General features: G+C 23.2%; 4 protein-coding genes across 4 annotated transcripts; 3 read left to right on the plus strand and 1 right to left on the minus strand. All coding sequences in view use genetic code 6, as the record gives it.

Moving 5' to 3' along the window:
- Positions 1-39: 39 nt before the first annotated feature.
- TTHERM_00138580 (hypothetical protein) lies at positions 40-5,066 on the plus strand (the record flags this gene model as incomplete). The annotated part of the gene is made up of 14 exons (XM_001019840.2): positions 40-510; positions 584-839; positions 983-1,155; positions 1,207-1,601; positions 1,677-1,990; positions 2,043-2,248; positions 2,312-2,839; positions 2,895-3,119; positions 3,167-3,295; positions 3,353-3,478; positions 3,532-3,835; positions 3,917-4,283; positions 4,335-4,497; positions 4,557-5,066. The coding sequence occupies exons 1-14, from the start codon at positions 55-57 to the stop codon at positions 5,064-5,066; spliced, it is 4,152 nt and encodes a 1,383-aa protein (XP_001019840.2). The 5' UTR covers positions 40-54.
- Positions 5,067-5,326: 260 nt separating this feature from the next.
- TTHERM_00138570 (hypothetical protein) lies at positions 5,327-7,482 on the plus strand (the record flags this gene model as incomplete). The annotated part of the gene is made up of 4 exons (XM_001019839.2): positions 5,327-6,740; positions 6,793-7,066; positions 7,116-7,281; positions 7,333-7,482. The coding sequence occupies 4 exons, from the start codon at positions 5,327-5,329 to the stop codon at positions 7,480-7,482; spliced, it is 2,004 nt and encodes a 667-aa protein (XP_001019839.2).
- Positions 7,483-9,070: 1,588 nt separating this feature from the next.
- TTHERM_00138560 (inositol 1,4,5-trisphosphate receptor type 3) lies at positions 9,071-19,941 on the plus strand (the record flags this gene model as incomplete). The annotated part of the gene is made up of 22 exons (XM_001019838.3): positions 9,071-9,531; positions 9,792-10,078; positions 10,146-10,608; positions 10,662-11,161; positions 11,222-11,476; positions 11,533-11,790; positions 11,844-12,214; positions 12,265-12,446; positions 12,508-12,828; positions 12,879-13,497; positions 13,550-13,908; positions 13,968-14,371; positions 14,424-16,069; positions 16,117-16,288; positions 16,346-16,674; positions 16,734-17,134; positions 17,249-17,624; positions 17,680-18,348; positions 18,485-18,795; positions 18,853-19,292; positions 19,346-19,522; positions 19,586-19,941. The coding sequence occupies 22 exons, from the start codon at positions 9,071-9,073 to the stop codon at positions 19,939-19,941; spliced, it is 9,357 nt and encodes a 3,118-aa protein (XP_001019838.3).
- Positions 19,942-20,506: 565 nt separating this feature from the next.
- Positions 20,507-25,171, minus strand: TTHERM_00138550 (hypothetical protein; the record flags this gene model as incomplete). The annotated part of the gene is made up of 6 exons (XM_001019837.2): positions 25,098-25,171; positions 24,984-25,037; positions 24,243-24,886; positions 24,014-24,192; positions 21,040-23,957; positions 20,507-20,927 (listed from the first exon to the last, which is right to left on the minus strand). The coding sequence occupies exons 2-6, from the start codon at positions 25,034-25,036 to the stop codon at positions 20,507-20,509; spliced, it is 4,215 nt and encodes a 1,404-aa protein (XP_001019837.1). The 5' UTR covers position 25,037; positions 25,098-25,171.
- Between the last annotated feature and the right edge of the window lie 496 nt (positions 25,172-25,667).

A 25,667-nucleotide genomic window follows, 5' to 3' on the forward strand; every position in this document is an offset into this window, starting at 1 on the left:
TTAAAAAATAATATTTCTTATTATTTTCAAAGTAAAGAGTTTTATTTATTTTAAATGAAAAAAATTGTAGATTAACCTTCAGAAAACTATTACTCTCCTTATAGTCATAACTCATCACCAACTCCAAAAATAGAGAGGATAAAACTAAATACACTTTTGCAAAATTAAGACAATTAGCCAACTCCAATTAATTAGATTGGCCTTATATAATAAATATCACAACATTCGCAGACATAATTTTAACATAAATAAAATTAAAACTATCCTAATCTCTTGGACGATTTACTTTAAAGCGCTAATTTAGGAGGTGTTGTATTAAATTTTGAGAATCCTATCGTATTCAATGATACTATTAATGAAGAGAACTCTAAAATGATAGGGACAGGATAAATCTAGTCACCAAATGGAACAATTTACAAATAAAGTTTAAAAGATTATAGAATAAAGTAGCACTAACTCAAGAAAAGTAATCAAATGGCTAAAAGAATACAAAAGAAATTTGATAATAGGGTATTTTACTTAAAATAAATTTTAAAAAGTTTATTATCTTTAAAAATGTATTAATTCAAATTTAATTTTAAAGCCAAAAATATTTGTGAATAAATCCACTGATACAACTGAAGATTTGAGGATTGCAAGATTATAATATGATAGAATTGAGAAAGAAAATATGTTGAGCTAAATATAAAAAGAAACAGAAGAAAACATATAAGAAATAACAAAGTATCTGAAATCAACAACAGAAATAAAACTTAACTTTTCAGGGGTGTCTTCTTCAATTAAAGAAGTTGCAAAAGCATTATAAAAGAAAAAATTTGACACAGATTAAATGCTTGCTCGTAAATATATTAATTTCCTTAAACAAGAAAATACTCTTAAAATTTTTGTTTGATAATTAATCTACTAATTATAAATAAGCAAATTGTGATTTAAGATTACATAAATTTTATAAATTTACTGGATAAAAATATTTAATTAAAAGGAGAAAATGTGAGAGATGAGGAGCTTGGAGACCTTGAAGAAGAATTAAATTAAATAAAAGAATATTTAGAGTCTGAGTTTGTAGATGTTTAGAAAGAAACCGCTCATAAAATTTTAGAGTTTGTCAACCGTGTGCTTAAAGAAAGAAAAGCAATACCCGAAAAAACTTCTAATGTATTTATATTAAAAATTACTTGATCATTTGGTTCAAAACATTTTTTTAAGAGTAAAAAATAAAAGGGAAATAAAGAAAAGACATAAGTTAAAAAAGATTAAGAGATATAATCTCTGAGAGAAAGAGTAGGATATCTTGAAAATAAAGTAGAAGAAAATATAAATGAGCTAGATAAAAAATAAGATGAGGTAAAAGATCTAAAATTTTAAGTTGACTTTAAAGATAAGGACATTAATAAGTTGAATAATGAAATCAATTACACAAAGGATGAACTGAATAAGGCTGAAGTTGATAAGAAGTCATTATATACTTAAATTGAAAAATCGAAGAATCAACAAGATAAGCTAGCTGAATAAAAAATTTAAGAAGAGAAGTAGAGAGAAAAGATATAACAAAAACTCAAAAAAACTGAAGATAGAGTTATTGATATTGAAAGAGAAAACTAGTAATAATTGCTTTCTAATAAAAATTAACACTTTTTAAATTTGGTTGTTCATGAATTTATTTTAATAAAATTAAGCATGCTTAGAGATGAAATAATGAGGATATCTTAGCTTACAAAAAATGTTGATGAATAAGAAAAAATGAATATGTAGGTTCTTTGTCAGATGGTTATGGATTCTGGTATGTCTGCTGAAGACTAAAAAAGAGCTTTAATGAAAATTTAATAACTATATTTAGAATCATCAAATGGAAATGGTGAAATTAATTAAGAAAGGTAGCGATATATCCAATAAATGATGAATCAATTTAAATCTAATAATGTTAAGACTTTTGAAGAGTTAGAATAAATGAACTAAAGAAGTAAATAATCTTTGTCTAAATTATCTTAATGTAATTTTTAGCAACTTTGAAATATATTTCTTATTTTAATATATTTTAACAGAGGAAATAAGTGATAAAGAGAATCCAAATCAAAAAAATAAAAAAGCTGCTAAACTTTCTAACAAATCTAGCTTAACAAATATAGAAGAAGAATAAACTGAAGTCACATATAGAAAAGAGAAGAGGATTGTAAAATAAAAAGTCATTAAAACTGTTATGCAAAAAAAGAAAATCATAGATGAAAATGGATAAGAAATCGAAATAGAAGTAATTCAATTTTTAATTAATAATTTTAGTTTTTAAATTTATGTAAAATGATAATAAATAAAGGAGCCCATTTAAGTTGAAAGTGAAGAAGAAGTAGAAATTGAAGTCGATATTCCAGTAGTCAAGTAGAAAAATTAAAAAAATTAAAACAGTAATGCTACAGCCAGCAATAAAAATGACTAGAAAAAAACGGATAAAGTAACTAAAAATACTTCTAATAATTAAAGTAATGCTCCTAGTGCAAGCGATAGTAGAAGACCATCCAACAGAGGATAAATAAATTTAAACAATTAAATAAATTAAAAAAATATGGCAATAAATAATAATAGCAATAGTAGTCTAAATACTCCTAAAAAGAAATAATTTTAGAGTGGGAGAAATAGTTTTGCAGTTGAAGAAAAAATAGCTGAAAATCAGTTAATAAATAAATAAAACCCTTAATAAAAAGAAATTTAGAAAAGTGATTCAGTCTAATTATCGAATAGAGAAAAACCAAAACCAGTTGTTCTTAAACTATTTGAAGGTAATTAACAGTTAGGAGATAATGTTTTTATGAATGAAGACGACTTTTTTGAAGAAGTTGAAAAAGAAGTAATTAAGAAATATAATATTTAATAAAATAAATAGTTATTCATTATAAATAAAGATAGAAGAGTAAGATGGTTTTGAGGAAATTGAAGAGTAGGTTGTTGATGAACATGGAAATGTTATGGTTGTTAAAAAGACAGTTCCTAAAATGGTTAAAAAAACTATAAAGATCAAAAAGAAATTATCAAATGTAGATGACCTAGAAGTTGTAGAATAAGAACATGAAATAGAAGAAACTGTTGTTGATCCTATAACAGGATAATAGAAAATTATTAAAAAAAAGGTATTTTTAATTTATTTATATGAGTAAATACTTATTTTTTATAAAAGGTTTTGAGAAAAGTTGCAGTACCTAAAAGTAAATTAGACTAAAATTATGAATTTGTTGACTAAGAGCAAACAGTTGAGGAATTAGTTTTTGATCCAGAAACTGGCTAATCTAAAGTTATTTAGAAAAAAGTAAAATTTAAAAATAAAATATGAAATACTGTATTAAAAATTTCACTGATAAAAAAGATAACAAAGAAAATAGCTATCCCTAAAACATAATTAGACAATTATAAAATTTAAGAAAAGGAAGTCGAAATCGAAGAAACCATTATTAATCCTGAAACTGGTTAACCTTAAGTAGTGAAAAAAAAGGTATATTTAGAAAAGTTATTTGTAAAAATTTTAAACTTTTATTAATAAAATAGGTAATCTAAAAAATAGCATAAAGAATAGATGATGAAAATATTTTAAACAACTCATTTGGATAAAACAGTAATAGAGATACTCCTTAAAACGGTTAAATGAAACCAAAGAAAAAATAAATTAGATAAGTTATGGTAGAACAAGAAATCGAAGTGCTTGAAGAAGAAGAAATAATTGATGAAAATGGTAATAAATAAAAAGTTTAAAGAGTTGTAAAAAAAAAATAAATGGTTCCAAAGTTTGAGGAGATTGAGGTAGATGATTTTGAAGATACAAACAATCCACAAAAAAGTAGAACAAACTTAAGTATATTTATTAGTTTTTTAATTTGAAAATCATAAATTAGTCATTTTGCTTAGATGAAATTTAAAATATATTAATTAATAGATTCAAATAAGAATAATAATGCTCATGATTTTAGTGTATAATCAACTTAAACAGACTAATTTTTATTGTGGCCAATAGTTGAGGCACTTCTTTATGAACTAGATGTAGACCCTTCTAAGATTGAAGGTATATAATAAAAATACTTTAATGAAAACTCCCCTTAAGGAGCTAATGGAATCAGCTTAAATTTAATGGATTTAGCTAACCAATTGTAGGAGAGAAAACAGTAATTTTAATAAAGGCAAAAGGAAAAATAAGAATAAGAGTAAGAACTAGAAAGAGTATAAAAATAATAATATGAATTGAGCTAAAAGCAAAATTAAGCTAGCTAAGATATGTTTAATAGAAACGAAGATGAGTTGTTGATGTAAGCATTTTAATTAGTTTTTTAATAGTTTATTTATAATTATCAACTTAGGCTTAATGAAATTTCTCCTATAAAATATGATAAAAATGGGAAGATATTAGAAGATGATGACGAAATAGATGAAAAGTAAATCGAAATATTGGATGATAAACATCTTTTAGCAGAGTCGACAATCAAAAAAATATTTTTAAAACTTTAACAAAGAGATAATAAGGTTTTTTATTTTATTTTTTTAATAATTTTCATTTTGATAATAATTCAAATAAATTTTAGGGAGCTCTTCAAATTAAAGAATTAATCCGCAAATACTACAATAAGCCTAAAAACTCATAAATTTCATATGATGAGTTCAAACATTTCTATATAAAAGTGTTAACCATTCATCAGAGATGCGGAGATTAGTGTCCACATTTAGCAAGATTTTTTAGTAAAATAGGATTCAAAACAAATAAATATGGAAATCGAAGAGAAATAAAGCCAACAAAACAAAAATTAAATCCTTTCATAGAGCAATAAAATAAAAGTTCTAGTGCAACCCCTTAGAATAAAACTGCAATTGGAAATTCAAATTCAAACTCTATTTCCAAAAACAGTTTTTCACAAGCAATTTAAAATAAAACTTCACCAAACCATTATATGACGGATTCCCCAAAAACTCCATATAGATCTTAAAACTAGAATAGTGTTAATAATTTAACAGGTAGTACGACTAAATTACCTAAGATAAGCAAAGATTCAGTTATTTCTAGCTATTCTGGATTTAAGCAGAATTCAATATTTTGAAAAAACTAAAATTAATTGTTAAATTGGTTAAAATATAAAATTTGTGTTACATTATTTTTATTTGTTTAAATCAAATAAATATTTTCTTAAATATTTTATTATTTATGTTTTAGTATCTGTGATAGTATCATTTAATGCTAAAATAAGCTAATTAACAATACTTATCCATCACAAAATTTATTATAATTTATGATTTTTCAAAAATAACTTCAGCTTACTTAATAATTATAAAAAAATTAGATATTTAGCGAACTATTTGTATGGCTGAAATTAAAAATGATTTATAAAATGAATAAACTTAAGTAAAATAAACTCCATAGTTGAGACGGAGAAGGGGTTCAAACTCTGTTACTAATATATTGTAAGCTAGTAACTCATAATTATTAAACTCTGCTTCATAAGCAGATAATAACTAATAAATACTTAAAAATGATAAATAAATAAAAACTATTAAATTCAAACGTAGCTATTCTTAAATACTAAAAGAAATAGAATAACTAAAGCCACAAAAGTAATAATTCAATATTACTAAATTGAAGTAAAATTACATGGAGATGAAATCTAATAAATCACAAAGATAAAGAGTAGATGAGTTATACAATTAGCTAAGCTAGAAGTATAGACTTTAAAAAGTGAGTAAAGAAGAGCTATTTTAGAAAAATATATCCGAATTCAAGGGACTAAAGACTTTTGTTGATCTTAAGCAATAAATTTAAGAAATGAATATAATGGAGAACAAAGATTTTAAAAAGAATTTAGAGATTCTGAAAATAAGAGAAAGAGTAAGCTAGCTTAATGAGGAGTTAAATAAAAATAATTATTTGGAAGATGAAGATGGGGTTTAATAGTTAAAGTTTAAAGAAAATATGCTAAATTCTATAAAAAAAAATTATGACACTAGCTAAATTAAAAATTAGAGACAATTTTTCTTTAAGAAGTTGACAAGTTTTCTAAATAACGATACCAAAATAGAAGTTATGGATGAAAATTGTTTGGAGTGGAGTAAATTGCCTGGTCCTTTGCATTCTTACCTAAAAAATCTTATGATTAAATAAAAAAAATCTAAAGCTATGAAAATAAGGGAAGAAGAAATTAAATAAAATATTATTGAATCTTAAAAGGAATAGGAATTCAGATAAAAAATTTTGGAATCATAATACGATATTAATGGATAAAGCTAATAGAAATTCCCTCAAAATTAATATTATGAAACTTTTAAGAGAAAAACTGATTAAATTATTCTAGATTCTAAAAAGCAAATAACTAAAGAATTCAGAAAATCTTTTCTTCTAACGAATTCAAATATATCTAATAATTAATCTAGACAAGGAGCTCCTTTATCTCCAACTGCTAAGGAAACCAAAAACCAAAATAGTAATTTGGTATCAAATGAAAACTTTTTTCTAACAGAAAATATTAATGGGAATAGTAACTCAAACAAGATATTACCATTATCAAAAATATAATCATAAAGCAATTCTTCTTAAGGCTCAGTGGTTTCTTCAATAGTAGGTACTCCACGTCATTATCAAGCTTATATCTAACATTAATAAGTACCTGAAATAAAATCAAAGTTTATAGATTTCAAAAAAAAAGCTAGATCCTCAACAGTGGATGATGTAAAATCTTTAGCAGCAGTTGCATCAAGCGAATTAAGAAGCAAGTTGTATCAAAGTAAATTAAAATTAAAATATTTTTTCTCATTTTTTACTAAATGAATATATAGATACAGATTCACAGAGTTCCATAACTAGAAAACCATAAAACAGCTTAGAAAAGATTTCAAGATAAGTTAGTAAAATATTGTGTTCTTATAAAGAAGATGTATAGAAAATATAAGAAGAAAGAGAAAGAAGGGAGTAAGAAGGGTTTAATAGTAGTTCAATTTTAAATGGCTCATTATAAGCAAAATATATTCCAAAAAATGATAAATTAGATTAATCAATCTAAAACATATAAAATAATTCATTAAGATCTAATTCACATAATACCTTCTTTAGGTAAGTTCTTAAATATTTTTTTTATTAAAGATTGTTTACTTAAAAAAAGATAAAAATCTGATCATATTCTTACTGTTTAAAGAGGAGTAATGAAGAAATTTCTTCAGTAAGTAGAATAAGCAGGAGACTGTTATCAAGTAGAAAAATCAGAAATAAATAATGATTTAAAAGTAATTTAAGAAGAATAAGATAAGCATGCAAAACAAATAAATGAGGTAATATATTAATTTATTTGGGTAGAAAAATTAATTTTTTAACATATTTAGGCTAATTAATTTAATTGGGAGGGCTTTACAAAAGAAGAACTTTCTAACTAAGTTGTTAATCATTATTTGTTTAGTAGACTTAGATAAAGAAGAATCAAATCTTAATAAGAATTTCTTAGGTAATCTAAAATATCTAAAGCTACAAATTGAAGTGTATTAAAAAGTAAAAAAATTGCATTTGTAATTAATGATTTTTCTCAGAAACTATTTCTAGTTACTCTATTAAAATTATCAATAAATTTTATAATTTATTGTCTTTTTGAATGAGGAAATTTAACTTTATATTAAAATAAAAACACTCTTTAATATGTTTTTTAAAAAATCACTTTAACAAAATTATTTTAATTGTAACTATTGCTTAAAAATTTTAATATTTATGTTTAAGATATTATATTATTCAACTATTTATATAGTAAGGAAACATTGATATAAAGCTATAAAAAAAATATTTATTTAGTAATCTTGAAAAAATTTTTTTGTTTTTATTAATTTTATTTTATTTTTATAAAATTTTATGATTATAAATTTAAACAAAATTAATGAAATATTTATTTACTCTCTTTTTTATTTTCTATCCAACCAATTAATTAAATTTTATTTTTTAATTAAATGAAACTTCAAATTTTTAATAAAAAACATTTAATGTTTTTAATTTAAAAATATTATTCTAAAAAAAGTTGGCTATTTATAATCTCATAAAATAATTTTAAAATTATACAAATCCAAAATTTAAAGATGTCATAATCTTCCTTAATTAGAAACAGGTTTAATTAACACCAAAATTTAGGAAGTTTAAACCTAAATTGTAGTATAAAATTTGTAATAGGGGAAGGGGTCACCTCACCCTGCAATAATAATGTTTGATTATTCAATGGCAATATAATAATTTTTTTTTAAACCATCTTAAATTATAAGTTTTATTAATTTTAATAAGATGAAAATCAAAATATAATAAGAATAATATTTATTTATGATTTTATATTTTATATTTTAAGAAAAGTTCCTATTAATTAGTTATTTATAATGTAAATTAATTTTATGGCTACTAAAGTAAGATTAGCTATATTATCTTTATTGCAACTTTTCAAAAAATAAATGAATATTAAATTTTAAAATAAAATAGTGATTTTTAATTCAAATTTTAATGAAATAAACTGAATACTTTTTTTAGTATCAATATTAATATGATTGATAATATTAAATTTAAAATTTATTATTATCTCTATATTTATCTAATTAAAGATAGTAAAAATTATTATTTATAATCCCATAAAAAACAATTTATTAAAAAAATGATATTTAAATCCAATTTGATTTTCTGTGATTATTATATGCTATGTAGATTATTTAATAAATATAATTTAATTGAGATGCTAGAACTATAAATACAGTATTAACTCACAGTATTTATAAGTATTTAGTAATATTTATAAAAATAATCTGCAAAAAATGTTATTAAGTTAGATTGAATGAATTCTAATTTTGAATTTTATTAATAGCAAAGAATATTTGTAAATTTTTAATTGAATATTTATATTTTTAAAAATAGTGCTCCTTTAAATAAGTAAAAGATTAAGATTCAGAAGTAATTTTATCAAATTAATAACATTTATTATCAAATAACAATATCTATTCTTTATTTTTTAAGAAATAGTTTAAACAAAGGACTATTTAACAACTTAAAACAAAAGTTAAATAGATACCCATATTAATTTGAAACAATTATTTAAATACAAAGATGGATTTGCAAAAAAGCTTTGAAAACAATCAAAACGATTATAAAAGTTTAAAGGGATAAACAAATTATGATTTTGGTGCTTAAAAAAATTTTATTTAAGATAAAAATGAAGCTCAAAAATATTTGAGATTTGGTGATTATATCCTTCTCTAATCAACAGAAGGTGCTACAAGATTTCTTTCAGCTAGAAGTTTATATGAACAAAGCGTTTTTATGATTCAATCAGATGATCATCCGTTTATGGAATATCCTAATCTCTCAGAATTAATATTTTGTATACATCCTAAAATAATGTATGAAGCTGCTTAAAAATTTTAAAAATTTATCAGTGAAGGAGATATATAAAATGAAGTTAAGTTAAATATGCTTTAAAGAAGAGTAGAAGCTGAAAATGATGTAAATCAAAGGAGAATGCAAAAGTATTTAGGTGAAATAGTTACGATTGGTTAAGAAATACAATTGTAATATTTTTAATTGTTTGTTAATTAGTTAGTAATGTTTTTAAAGAATTGTAATTATATCTTCCAAAATATTTTTAAAAATTAATAAAAGAAATCAATCAAATTATACAAAATTATTTTTTGGAAAAATAGATAAAAAAGAAAATAGTTTTATGAAATTTTTTAACACAATAATAGAAAAGATTTTTATATTATTTGTGATTATTTAAAGAGATTCTTAAACGACTAACTAGAATTTACTGGTTATTTTAATTAAATAGATATCACATTCATTCTAAGGCATATGTCAAAGCAACAAGAGGAAAAAATTCAAAAAGTTCTAATCTATTTTTTTTGAAATTAAGTGATAAATCTTCTTCTGGAACTCATTTTAATATCAAGATAAATCCATTTCTCAACTTTAAAAAAGAGGGTGAAAAAATAACTTTCGAAGACTCCTTTTACTTTGAAAATATTAAGTTTAAAAGTATAATAACTAACATAGAGTTGCCATTGGTTTATGGTATTTAGTAAAACGACAAAACACTTAACTCTATCAACGAGATTGGTAAATTCAATAAGAAATTGTTTTTAAATTTACAGCTTTGTTAATATATATTTAACTTTTTAATTAGGAAAAATAGTTAGTGCTAATCAAATAAATACTACAGAACTAGCAAATGGAAAAAAGTTTATTTTGGATATTCCTCTTGATGTTCCTCCAACTCTAGAAAAAGTATAGAGTTTTATATAATATGATGCAGGACATAGAAGAGATGAGATTAGTCCTTTTAAAGCTTTATTACATACTGCATACGTTTCAACAGTTTAGCTAGTAAAGCAGAGATAACTAGTTTGGGGAGATTATGTTAGGATATCTCATATTTTGCAAAAAGATAAAAAATCTGGTGTTTTATTTTCTGAAAATAATGTTTCAGGTACAAGTCAAGAAATATTGATGGAAACTCATAGTGTTGATATTTTGAGTTCACCTGAAAACTTCTCCAGCATATTTTAAATACTTCCGCCATCGTCTGATTTAATAGGAAAACCATTAAATTTAGAAATCAGTAGTGAATTTAAATATTAGAAAATAAGGTAGATTTATTCCATCATTTAATGCAATTAAAAAACAAATTCAATTATTATAGATTGAGACATGCTTTAAGTGGCAGATATGTTAAATTTAATGAAGAAGATTAACTCATAATAGGCTAAAATTATGATGAATACTAAATTTTCAAATAAAAATAGCAAATACTACTCAAGAAATAATAATAGCTTTAATAATTGTAGTATTAGCAATAGCAATAATAACAATAAAACTCTACATCAAATCAAATTTCATCAAAAAGTAAAATTGGGTCTCAGGTTTTAGAGTAGAATCAAGAATAAAAGAAAGAATAAGTAACAAATGACTAAAAAGGAGCTCAAAAATCAGTTTTTGATTCTATATCAAATATATTTTCAACTAATAAAAATACAAAATAAAATGAAATTTAAAACTAGAATTAATAACAAAGTGGGAAATAAAATTAAAATAACAATAAAGATGGTAAAAATTAAGATTAATAAATTTAAATTTTTGATTAAATGGGTAATTCAAGCTATCCAAATTACATCGTCACTTTAGCAAATGAAGGCATATAAGGTAAATTGACATTTAATTATAAAATAATATTCTTAATCTACTTTACTTAATAAAAACAAGATACAATAGAAGATGATAAATATAATATCAAGCAAAGCATATTTTATGAAAACGGTAATACAGCAAATAAATAAGCTCCTAGTGATCTAATAGAGTAGTATTCTTTTATAATATGCTCAAATAGTAGTGAGGAGAATATACTTACAACAACTTGTGTTTTTTCAATATAAAACCAATTCAATCATAAAAAATTAATTATTGATTATAATGATGATCCTTTACTACTCATCAACCCTGAGCTAGTTTAGAAAGACGGTAATATTTCTTTCTTTTAATGACTGAACCCTTTTACTGATAATATTTTTTTTTAGGAAACTACTTTATAAACAGCGATAATTTTTAAGGTGTTTTTTAGCCAATGAATAGTTTATCCAGACATGTTTACAAACTCAAAGCATAATTTACAAAGAAGCCTGATTATTTCTTCTTTTAAAAGGTGAATTAAAAAGAAATTAATGATATAATGTCAGTTCATAGCAAAATATCTTAGATCTTGCTAATCAGTGATGATTCTTATTTAAACATAGAAACTTAATAACTATTTTAAAAAGCAGAAGATGACCTTTATGGTAAAACTTATCTAGATTATATTATTTAAAATATATTCAATTAAATTATTTAGGATTGGCTTAATGGATGTGTAACAATAATGTAATTGATGATCAAAGAAAGTAATAAATAAAACAATAAATTAAATAACCTTTAAAATAAAGATAAAACTTGTTGAGAGAGCTTGGAATAATAGATTTAATAGTAAAAATTATATGTAATATTTTTAATCAGTAGTGGATGACAAGTGACTTAATGAAAAAAAACTATTATCTTAGAACATTCATAAATTCTACCATTAAAATATTGGAATTAGCTTGTTATGAAAACTATCCTAATTCTGTATATACTTATCAATGGTATTTTTTATTTAAGTAAATCATCTTAGACATTAATGTTTACGAAGATTTCAGATTCGATATTCTAATTAATTAATTATTTTAAGTAAAATATTTTCATAAAATTTAAAATTTGTAAACTTTCTTTTTTTTTAGATAACTCTTCTGAATGTTGGGTTAAAAGCTGATTTAAATTAAATTATTGAATCAGTAAACTTTGAAGACTATAATTTAAAAGCTTTAAATCTTATGACGGCTTTTTGCTAATACAACACTTATCGTGAAAAGTAGGAATAAGAATAGATTATTGAAACTCTTTTTGAAAATATAGAAAATAGGTATGAAGTTAATTGAATTTTTAATGGAGAGAAACTTTTTAATGTTTAATTGTTTAAATAGAGAGCAACTTTTTAAGAGACTCATTGAAAATGATAAGGGAGAAGTTTGCTTAGAAATTAAAAAAGACGAGAACTACTTAGAATTAAAATAGAAAAATTTTGATAACAATTCAAACATTATTTAGCTACAATATATTGTTGGAATTATTTAGCTATTCATTTAGCTTTGTAGAGGTGGAGTGTGGCTTATAGATACTTATATTAATGAATTATTTCCTTAAAGCTATGTAATTTTTTTATTCGAAAGCTAGCAAGTCTCTATGAGAATAAGAAGTGCTTTCCTTGATTTATTTCGAGAGTCCTACATAATGAGAGACTTTTAGTAACATTACATTACAATTAAAAATTTAAAATTCTTATTATTTTTCAAAGAAATATATAAGAAATAAAAATTCCAACATTGATCCACACTGCAAATGATATTTGTATCGAAAGTAAAAGTTTATAGAAATTGTAGGATTTAAGATAAAATTTAACTACAAGATATTTTAATGATAGCTCATTTGGTGATGCATCTCCTTTAAGTCCTATAAGAAGGAGTTATAATATAAATTTGAAACAAATTGTTATTGTATTTTTAAAAGAATTTTAAAACAGAGTTTAAAATGAATATAAATACTGTGAATCTGGCGTTGACCATCAAAAATTTTTAATTTCAAATGTTTTCACTAAAAATAATCACTCTTCCCTTCTTTTGTTGTCTGTACTCAAACTAACATAATATATAATTAAGAGGGATTTTTATACGAGTTTAGAAATAGACTAACTCAATGATTAAATAGTTTAGATTTTAATAAAATCCTTAGAACTGGTTTAGCTTATTAAAAAGTATGACAAAAAAATTGCAAGCTCTAATAATACAGTAGAGAGTGAGAATTTTACAATAGAGAATTTTGAATGGATTAATTTCTGCATAACTTTATTGAAGGATATATGTTAATATAAACAAAATTAATTTTTAAATCAGTTTTATTTAGCTAAGCCAGATTTGGTAAATATTTATTTTTAAATAAACAGTAAAAATAAATACTAATTAATTTTAGGCTTATCAAGCAAAAAGAAAAGAGGAAATTAAGGAGGAATTGGATATAAAAAACGCTGAAAAAAGGACAAATAGAAAGAAAAACAGTAATGGTATGTTATATTTAAAAAGAATGTAGCAACTTATGATAGATAAAATTCTTCTAAAGGAGCACTCTATTAATTTCATGACAAATAATAGCACTCCGCTGAGTGAAGAATTTATAATGTTGTTGCACTTGTGGATGAATTTAGGGCATTAAGAACTGAATACAAACATTATGAATTTAGTTTTGATGTTAAACTCTTCAGATAAAATATATTTGCAATCTATTAACGACTCTCTTACTATTAATAACTAAAATTTTAGCAAATATGAAATGTATTTATTTATTTAATCACAATAAGTAAATTTTTCTTTATAAATTTTTATTTTTATAGGTTTTTAGATTTATATTACGATCTTAATTTTGAAATTACTGACTATTAAAGAGTTAAATCAAACGAAATAGAGAGAGAAGAAGCTTAAATCAAAAAAATGAGCTAGAGGATATAGGAATTAATTAAGGAAGTGTTTGCTATTAATGTAAAATATGAAGAAATCGTTGCAATGGGTGAGAATTTAAGGGAATAAGATATAAATTAAAAAAAAAATTAACCACTAAGTAATGGAACTACTGTCATTTAAGATAGAGGTTATAACAGTAATAGAGATAGTGCTGCTAGAGGCCTTCATGATGTTATAGAAACATATAAAGAACACGAAAATTCAATAAACGAAAACGATTAGAGAAAGTTTAGAGTTCAATCTACTTAATCAAAGCAAGAAAATGGAATTTTAAATTGTAATTTTTAGATATATGTTCATTAATTTATTTGTCTTTTGTTTTCTTTTAGATCTATATTAGTAAAAATCTTCAACTGGAGGAGAAGTAAATGGGGTGGGATCTGAAAATGGTGAAGACATTGTAGAGTCATCTTAGGCTTCAGGTGATTTAAAAATAGTGAATTGTATATCTCCAAGAGATATAAATAATTACTTTTCTTCTCCTGAACTAAAAGAAGAATTGAAACATCTCTCAATCTTCAGCTAATCAAACTAACTAAATGAATATTCATAGAATTTTACTTCAAGATACAAATTTAATTAAAATGGTGAATAAATCTAACCTTTTTTTGGGAATAATAAGGAAAATTAAAATGAAAATTAACTAGGTCCAAATTAAATTAATTTTAGAAATAGTCAGAAAGAATTAAGTTCTAAATAAGACTTTGACAGTAGTAATCCAGGATCACCATTAAGAAATTCAAAGCCTGTATATTATTAGCTATATTAAGGATACATACTTGACATTAACATACTGATGAATTCTCAGAAGATGATGAATTGTATAGGGATTTAAAATTAGCTGATTGAAATATTAATTTAAATTTCTTAAGCCACAACAATAGGAAAGAAAGATAATAAAAATCAACTAATTTATGATTGTTTGGCATTATTAAATTATTTTATCTTAAAGAATAATAACAACCAAAGCTTTCTATTAAAGAGCTAGTAGTTTCTTGAAGAGCAAAATGGATTGCTAAAAAAGCTTATTTAACATTCAGATGTTTAAATTATAGAGTTAACATTCCTTTTATTAAAAAACATATATTCAGACAATTATTAAATATTGTTGTAAATTGACAAAAAGGAGTAGCATGACTTGATTTAAAGATTGAGTAAAAAGTTTCAAGAAAATTTCAAAAAAAAATCAAACTTATTCTGCATACTTTTTATTTAATTTCTTCCTTATCTATTTTTACTTTAAGGCAAATCTTTGATTTAAAACTAATCATTTGTAATTAAGTAACTGAATGAGAATTAATTAGATATGAACTAATATATATTTTATTTTGCCAATAAAGCTTTGGAATCCAAAATTCCAAAATCAGATTGGTATTTAGATGGAGGTTTTAATATACACAGTACTCCTCCTTCTAACAAAAATTTAGTTACTCAAGTCAAGGATTTTGATCCAAACTCACCTTAAAATAGAATTTTTTAGGAACCATAAGTTAAGGTTATCTAAATTACAGAGGATATATTATTTTTGATTAGTTTTTTGAGAACTTTCAGATAAATAGCTAAAAATAGTAGCTCCTATGTAAATAACTATATTCGCTCATTGTTTACTATAAAATAAATCAGCAATTTAATTCAAGAGTTAGATGATTGGTGGCTTCTAAAACTTGAGCTACTCTTATACCTCACTGAAACTTATTTAAGTTCAAACTTTATCGAAGAAGAAGAAACCTTAGAATTAATACACTTGTTTAGTGTGGTATTAGCTGAAGAATTATACTAATTCGAAATTTATCTTTCTAAATAGAAAAATCTCAAATATGATTTATAATTTATATCAGAAATGCAAAATATTTTCAATGAAACTTATATTGGAACATTTCCTAATTAACCTTATATTTAAACATCGTTTGAGGAGTCTTATTATTAGTTCATAGTATTGGGAATATTCAGGTCTTTGAGATATTTCATTTTTAAAGTAATATTAAAATTTTTATAGATTTGACTAACTTTATTTATATACAGTAATAGGATAATCCAGATGATACATTTTTAGGAATCATGAGCTAGTATAAAGAAATCATAGAAGATTTATAAGAATATATAAATGGTCCTAATTTAACAAAATAATTCGTTTTCAAAAGAAGAAAAAACGAAAGGAAAAAAACTCACAGAAGATCTTCATAATTTTTTATTCGTAGATAAATAATTTTTAATTTTTATTTTTTTATTTTTAACATAATATAAAATTTAGGTGAAGTATCACCAGCTAAAAATAACATGTAAGTTTACACTGAGGAAAGCAGTCTAAATCCTTAAGGATAATAATAAATATTATTTCAAGAAGTGATAGCATTGCTAGATTCTGTCATCAAGAAAGATTACATACAATTAGTTAGTGTTAAAAGATTTAGATAGTCAACACTCTAAAAAGAGTAAAGAAATGCTTTTATCCGTTAGTAACAGGTTCTCCATTCAAAAATTATTCCTGAAACGGACATCTAAATATATCATAACCTTTAGAGCGATAAATTAGCTGAGTTAGTTATAGACATAAGAAGAAGAGATACACAACAATTTTAGGTAGAATAGTTTTTGGCAAATTTAATTTATCATATTAATTATTTTATCAATTTAAAAAGAAAACTCTGATGTAATATTTGAACGTTGTAAGTAATGTGAAGGAAGTTGATTCTGATACCCGTTCAGAAACACTTAAAATATTAAGAAATATATCTAATTTCAAAAAAAATTAAACCGTATACGAGAAAATCTAATAGGATTTAGTATCAATTGGGTTCATGAAATTTCTTTGCGATGCTGTAGTTAGTGAAGCAAATCCTTAAATTAAGAGCCTTTATATTGAAGGATTAGTTGATTTCCTGGATGAATCTAACATACTAATTTCAGATAGCTTTTATGATTATTTACTTAATGATGAATAAAATGATTTTGTACATACTTTAAAAGATTTTCTTTTAACAAACTTTAAGTAATATAGAGAATACCAGAAAGCTCAATTTGATAAAAATGAAAACAAGCTGTAATTTTTATTAAATTTTTATTTGAATTGATAACACTTTTTTTATTTATGATCTAAAAGTATCTAATATAAAATATTCATTTTTAAAACTACATTTTTTCATTAAATAAATAGTTTGATTTTGGAAGATTGGAATGAATTTCAAGCTAATAACCTATCTTCAATTTAGTCATAAATATAATAAGAAGAATACTTAAATGCAATTAAAGCCAAGCTAGATAAATGTATATCAATTATCACCTTAATTAGACTATGTTGTGAAGATCACTGTGGTAAATTTTAACATTTCTTCAGGGTTTAAATTACAAAAAATTCCAAGTTGAAAAAAAATTCAATTAATATGATAACTTTTATATGTGATATCTTTGCTTAATTTGTGAAAAGAATAGATAAAAGTAATCTAAAGTTTGGTATTAGTATTTTAGAAACCCTTATCTCACTAATTGAAGGACCGTGCATAGAGAATTAAAGAGAGCTAGTTTCATCAAAGGTATAATTTAAATAGATAATTCTGTTAAAACTAAAAAATTAACCTTTATAAATAGATTCTTGAAAATATTGAAGATTTGATGCTAGAAATTTTTGAAAAAGAAGTAGACGACTCTGAATATCCAAAAGATGTTCTTATGGATTTCAAGAAAAATATTATAAGAATAGCTTTATCTATTTTTGAAGGTAGTGGAGATAATTATATAATAAATAAAGTTGGATAATTTATAAACCCTAGTATACTTTACAAACAAATGTCTTATTATTTTGAAGAGTATACCAATACTATTCAATTAATTGGTAACAAACATAAGGGTGTTTATTTAGAATTTACAAAATACAAAATCCCACCAAAAATATCTCAAAAAATTAAATTGATAGATAATTCTTAATAACTTAAAAGATACGTTTTTGAAAAATACGGTAATATACCTTAATCTTAAAAAAATGAAGAAATGATTATCATTGTTTACAAAAAGGCACATTAATTTTTAAGTTTTTCTCATCAATGCTTAATCCTATTAAAAAATTTAAGATTTCAAAATTAAGACTTTAAACAAAAGTGTAAAGAAGAAAAGAAAAAGCAATCAGCTTAGTTTTAGAAGTAGTATAAAAGCCTGACTGCATAATGTAAATCCATAGAGATTGTTAACTAATTTGGGAAGCTACAAAAAGTATTTTTCCCATTTCCTTAAATAGCTGGATATCTATCATCAACAAAATAAGTAAATAAATAATATTTTTAAAAAATATATTAAAAATTTTCATATTAACATATTCAAACTGCTTTTTTATTAGTTCTATCAATTTTTTGTGTTAAATCTTTAGCTTTGATATAATTTTTATTCTTTTTAACAATAGAGAAGGTTTCTAGAAGATGTCAATAGAGACAGTGCAAATGAAAAAATATAAGGTCTTCTTTCTATGGAAGACTAGTTTATGGATGAAATGAAACATTTTTTAACTTTAAACTCTAAAGGTCTTTATTTTAAATTGAGTGTTTTATAAAACTTTAAGAATACTCATTTGATAATCATACTGATAACAAACTTTTTTGTTGTTAGTGGATTAGATGAAAATATTAAGGCAATTGAAAATATCTATGGTATTATTTAACTGCTTTCCTCATCTTGTATTTGGCTTCTTTGGGCAATTATGGAATTACCACTTGAGTATTTTCTATTTTTTATTTTAAAACAGAAAGTAAATTAACTTTTTAACTCTCATAGCTACTTCTCAGCGAAAAGAACATTTTAGAAAAACAAACTATTATCTTCTCAGTCTACAGAAACTAAAATGTCAATCAGCAATGAGAAATTATTTATATTTCTTAAACTCATCAAAGATAGTCACATGGTTTATTTGAGTTTGAATATATTGTTTAGCATTTTAGGAATGTAGGCTTCAAAGATATTTTATTCATTTCTTCTGATTGATATTATAGATAGATCTCCTGTGTTAAGAAATGTAATTAGCTCTGTGACGAAGAATGCAAAACCTTTACTTTTAACAGGAATTTTAGGTTGTATTTTGCTGACTATTTATTCTAATATTGCTTACTATAGTTATTTATCAGAAACAATTGTTTATAAAGAAGATGAAAATTTACCAATTTGTCACTCTCCTTTTGCTTGTTTTCTTTTTATGGCAGGTTTAGGTTTGAGACAAGGTAAATTAAAAATAGATCAAATTAACATAAATTATTAATTTTTTATTTAAAAGACGGCGGAGTTGGAAATATATTGGTAGATCCTGATCCATATGATTACTCTAATTATGTAGGGAGATACTTTTTTGATATGACATTTTATATATTCATTAGTGTTTTATGGCTCAATATTATTTTTGGTATAATTGTCGATGCATTCGCTGAGCTAAGAGATGAAAAAAAAGAAAAGGGTATTTATTGTTTATTTATAAAAATTAATTTCCATTTTATATTTAAATTTTAATAATTAATAGATAAAGACCAGGAAAGTAAATGTTTTATTTGTAATATGGATAGAGATAAATTTGAAAATGAAGGTCTAAGTTTTTACAAACATAGATAAAAGGAGCATTAACTTTGGAACTATTTGTTTTTCATAATACATCTAAAATAAAAAGTATAAGGCTAATTTAATGGAACTGAGTCATACGTATATAACAAATTGGAAAATGGTGATACTACTTGGTTTCCAATAGGGAAGTCACTAAAAATGTTTAAATTGCAAGGTGAAAATTAATTTAGTTAAGAATAAATACTTTAATAATCAATTGAAAAATTATAAGAAAAAATATCTAATGTTGAAAAATAAATAAATATATTAAAAAATTGATTTTTTATGGAATAAAGAAATATAAATAAAATATTTGGCTTAGCAAAAATTGTTAATAATAAAAAGTTTTAAAATTTAATAAAATTAAATTCCAACACTAAATTTTAATCAATTTAGTATTTTTCAATATATTAAATGTATATTTTATATGTTTATAATTTTATGTCTTCTTTCAATTAAACTACAAACAAACTCAAATAAATCTATCTCCAATAACAATAACAGAAAAAAAAATTTTTATTATGAAAAACTTTTCTCTTACATCTCAAAATAAAAGGCTAAACCAATAAACTTATGAAAATAAAATTTTTTGGAGTTATTTATTTTCATTAATTTAACTTATTTTAAAATTAAATATGATGAATTTTTTTTTTTTTTTAATTTTAGTCAAAATAAATAAATTTTAGATAAGTTAAATTATTTTTTTTAATTTGTTTTTACATAAATTAGTTTAGAGGAGGTTATTAAATTAATATTATTTGTAAATTTTAGTGCTTTGTCAATTTGTTAATGATAGAAACAAACAAATAAATAATATATATAATAAAATTATTAGAAAATTTTTTCATATTTTAGTACTGCTTCCTTGATACATAGTTTAAGATTGTATATTAAATCTTGTAGGATCTCTCCTCGTTTCTTTAGGGACTTCTTGAACTATTAAAGTAGGACATATTATCATTTATCTTTTTTCATATGGCTTGTAATTGAAGTTAAGCTTTTCATAAAATCTCTTTAAATGAATACACATAGGCCCACATCTCCTGTGCTATTGTATCAATTCTGAATAATATTCTTAGAAATCATAGAATCCAATATTATTAGCATCGTATTTACCAGTTGTATTGAGCTTATTTTACAAAGCAGATCCAGAAGATTCTATTGTGTTTAAGTTTGTTTAGCTTTTGATCTATTTAGCACTTAAATCTAACTCTTAAAGTTTTGAAAAATTGATTTGACCTTTTTAAAAGTGCTCATATAAATCCCTTTTATTTATTTAAATAATATAAAGTGTTGTTAAATTATTTTTATAAAATGAAATTCTTTTTAGTATTAAAAGTATTTAATAAAATTAAAAAATTAAAATGCTAAATTTACTAAGTAAATTATTATTCTTCATTGAAAGGTTTAGTGACCTTTATATTATTTTGGTTTGGGATAAATTTAGGTATATTTTTTTTGGGATAGTCAGCTCCTAAATTTTGAGTGGAATGTGAGGTAGTATATACAGGTTTTTACTATAAAACTTAATGAGGATCATGTATTCTAAATTCATCCTTTGTAGATTTCCACTAATTGAGATATTAACCTCTCTTTTAATCTATATTACTAAGATTTCTTTTTTAATTTTTTTCTATTGGCATTTATTAATTGTTTTAGCTACCATCTCTATTTGATGCTTAAAGTGTATCACCTTATAATCTACTCATGGATATTTGGTTCTTTTTTTTAAATATATCTTGCAAAACTTCCTATTTTTCTATAAGCTTTTATAGGTGTTCTTAGTCTACTGGTTTTACTTAGAGATCTTTGAAAGATACTTGAGTGGCATACTTCTTTTATTTGTACTATTGATTTATTTCACTTTATGATTAAGATTAGTATTTTCCTTAAATTGAGGTATTTAAAGAACTTTCATTTAGGTTCTAATCTATTTTTTCAAGTGTAGAATCCTTTAATTCTATTTCTTTGGCACTTGCATGAAGAGAATTATTTTCAGATTTAAAGTATTTTTTATTTGTTTTATCTATATCTTAAAATCTTGTACTTTTTTATTAGTTATTATTTAATTAAGAATCTTATTATTTTTTTTTATCTTAAGCATTTGTATATCTTAAATTCTATTAAGTAGAATAAGGAGAAGAATTAATAGAATTTTATGTCTTCTTATATTATGTCTAGCCTTGATCTGAAGAAGTAAATCCAGTATAGGTGCTTATTTTTTCTGAATATTTTTATTATTTTGCATGATTTTATTATAACTCTTAATTCTCATTTTTATGCTGATCCTGTTAGTTCAATACAGCAACAATTGTATTTATAATCTCTCTCCTTTTAGGATTCTCTTTGTTTGTTAACACTTCCAAAATTTTCGTGGAGTGCTTCTTTTCTTCTTCCTCTTCTTGATTGAGATCCAAGGCATCAAGTATATCATTTAAATCGAATTTAGATTTTAGTCTTTCTTGATGGTTACCTTGCTCATGTTCTTCTAATCCATTTTAGAAGTTTTAAGGAATAGTTTGAATAGAAGTTAAATCTGTATCTCTTGTAGGGAATAAAGAGTTTTAAGAACCTCTCATTTAATTTTATTTGGATGAGTTTTTAATTTAATTTTAACTTTAAGCTTAAATACTTTCTAAGTAAACCTAGCTATTTAAATCATTTTCACTTTTAATTTAACCAATTAGTTATACTTATGCTTCCTTTTCTTGCTATAAATTTAAATTTTTAGAAGAATGAACTTGTGATTTAATTTAGTTATATTATGCAGTATTAGAATTATGATTGGCTTAATTCATTTAAACATTGTTCGTAGAGTTTTAATTCATATTATTATTTGCAAGATTAGAAGAATCTAGTTAATCCTGTTTATTGTTTTGATTTGAATTTGCCTTTAAATTTTGGTGATTACTACTGTTTTCTCCCCCAGAAGAAATCAATTTATTTTTTTAATTCTTATCTTAGCTTATTTCTCTTATTTGTGCTTCAGCCTGCTGTTCATTAAGCTATGAAAGAGAATTTACTTCATGTAAACTGCTAATCGAAGCATTTTTACTACTGCTTTTAACATTCTTAATGTTCTTCTTAGTTTTCTAATTTGTCTATTTATCATGATCAACTCCATGTTCAATTTCTATGCTATTTTTTTTAGATATCTTACCTTTATTTTTGGTATTATGAAGGTTCTTTTCTTCTTTCTAATCATTTTCTGAATTTTGAATTTGTTATTTATAAGATTTATTATTTTTAGAATTTTTATGCTTTGCATCATTTTATTCATGCTCACTATTTATTTAAATATTTAAATGTGCAGCTTAACTGTTCTTTTGATTTTTTAAATCTTTATTTTGAATATCTGCAACATTACTTTAAATTTAGTTTTATTCAAATCCTGATTATTAGAAACTATTAAATTAGCTTTATTAATTACTAGATAGTACATTAGCATTATTTTATTTATTACTTTTATCAGGTGAACCCAAATCAGTTATCTGAGTACTTTTAATTTCAGATTATATACCTTATTATATCTATGGTTTTCCTTAAAATGTAAAAGTATTTGAGCTATTTATGTTTAAGTTATTATTAAAGCTTTAGATAAATTCGGAGTCTTTCTTAATGAAGCTTTCTCTGCTTTCATTAGACTTTAGCTTGTTACTAGATGAGTATCCTTATGGTGAAATAGGTAAATTAAATTACTTTTATTCTGCACCAGATGGGCTTAGAATATTTGTTTGACTTGTTATTAGCTTTTAGCTTGGATTATATTAGTTTTCATCTACTTCAATATCATTTTATTATTCATTTGTCATATCAAGTTAAAACTCTGATTAAGAAAATTGTTAATTTGATTTAATATTTGTTTTACTATTTTTATTTTATTATTAAGCAGCTTATTTCTAGTTTTTTCCCTTCTATTTAATTCCTCCTTTTTTATTTGAATTTGAATCTGCACCGGTCGCCTAATTAGTCTATACCTCTTGCTTAATTGTGATAATCTAGTTTGCTAAAGATTTTTTATCAACATTCAAGTCTATGATGATGTTATTTAATCTCTCTATTTATTTATTCTACTCTTCAATTTTTTACATCAGAAGATGTTCAGGGTTTTCGTCTTTCCCATCTTTTGCTTATTTTAAGAATTTTATTTATTTTTCCAGTTCAGTAATCTTTTAATCTTTATGAAGAGTTTCTTTTAAAACCTATTCAATATTTCTATCTGCCTCATAAACACTTTTATTTAATTTAGTGATTTAAGATTCATATCCATCAATGGTTTATCCAACAATTTAAGTCTATTTGATATAAAATAACTTAGAATTAAGCTTTAAAAATATATTATTTATAGTACTTAAACTGAAGCATTTTTTTTAGCAAATACATTTTTCATGTTTAAAAACAAGTATTCTAAAACTCTTATGAGTCTTTTTTTGGCGTTTTAATCTAAATTTTCAGTAATTGTGTCAAGAATACCTTTTACTTAAGTTACACTATCAGAAAAAGCTAATTACTTAATAGCTTGGAGGGATTCTAATTTAATAAAATATTTTCATAATTAATTTTTAAAATAAGAAATGTACTTTCTTCGAAATCTGTTACAAATGCCTTTTCTTTCTAAACTATTTTCTTGATACCTTCTATTTATCTATAAAGATATCTTCCAGCTTTGGATTCTTTAAGAGTTAAATTACGCCTCTTCTCTTCCAAGACTTCAATTAACTACTATTTTGTCATTGAATATTCACGCAACAGAGGATCTAAACTTACCCCGAGTCTCTTTTTGACTTCATCAGATGGGTCACTAATTAGGTTGTTTTGTTATGCTTTTATGACATCTTCATCTACTGTACCTCTAACAATCTTTACTTTGTGCCTAGACATTTGCTAAATTTAGGAAGATTCCCAGTTTTTTAGTGACTTAGAGTCGTTATATTAAATTGTCTAATCAAGATAATTGAGAAAACACCTTATTTAAGTGAAAAGCATGACTTTCATAGTAATTAAGATATTATTCAAAAAAGAACTTATCAATTTCTCTCCATCTATATCATAAGTTTAAGAAACCTCTTCGATGCATAGAGCAAACAAATCAAACTCCTTTTTCATATGATTAGCGTATTACCTATCAAACTTTAGGTACTAATCAGTCGGAAATTTCATGTTAAAATCCTACCTGATCTTGGCAAATATCTGATTGCATTTATCCAATAAATCTATTTTCTCTCTAGTTATTAAAATTAAATTAATATGAATTACAATTAAAAAAAGAGTTATTATGATGATACTATGAAAAATAATGCTTTTTTAAATAAAAATAATACTCTTCCAGCTCTTCGTTGGTCTTTGTCTGCGCTTCCTTTTTCTTCTGATTCATACTAAAGCAATATATATTTATAAATCTTTGTCCTATGTGCTTTTAATAATTAACAAATTACTAGCTTTAGCAATGATGGAATAGATGGATTGTTTTTAATATTGGATGTTAAATTATCTAAATTTTTTGTATAATTAATTGTTATAATTTAGTTTATTATTAATATTTTAAAGAAACAAAGATTAATCAGTCAGCTGCCGTAAAATAATTGTGTGGAAAAGATAGCTAGTAACTTAAAACACTATAAATAAATAAAGTAATTCAGATATAAATTTTAGATATTATTATAAAAATAACAACATAATAAAATCAGTATTCTTCTTTTACTTTTCATATATATTTTTCATTATTTATTATTCTAAGTTCAGTATTTTTAAGCAAATTATGATTATTTATAATATATCTTTGCTGAATAGAATTTTTAGAATAATATCTACAATCAATTTTCTGCTTAATAAAAATAAAAAGGTGTTTATAGCAATTTTTAATTGCTAATTTCATTGTGCTTTGTATTTATTTATTTATTTATTTATTTATTTACTGGTGAAAATTATAAAATAAGATTGTAAAAATATATTTAAATAGTTTTTTTAATTTAAATGTTGGTAAATATAATAAATTAATATTTTCT

The sequence above is a fragment of the Tetrahymena thermophila genome, assembly GCF_000189635.1.
Source record: "Tetrahymena thermophila SB210 genomic scaffold scf_8254582, whole genome shotgun sequence".
NCBI lineage: Eukaryota > Ciliophora > Oligohymenophorea > Hymenostomatida > Tetrahymenidae > Tetrahymena > Tetrahymena thermophila.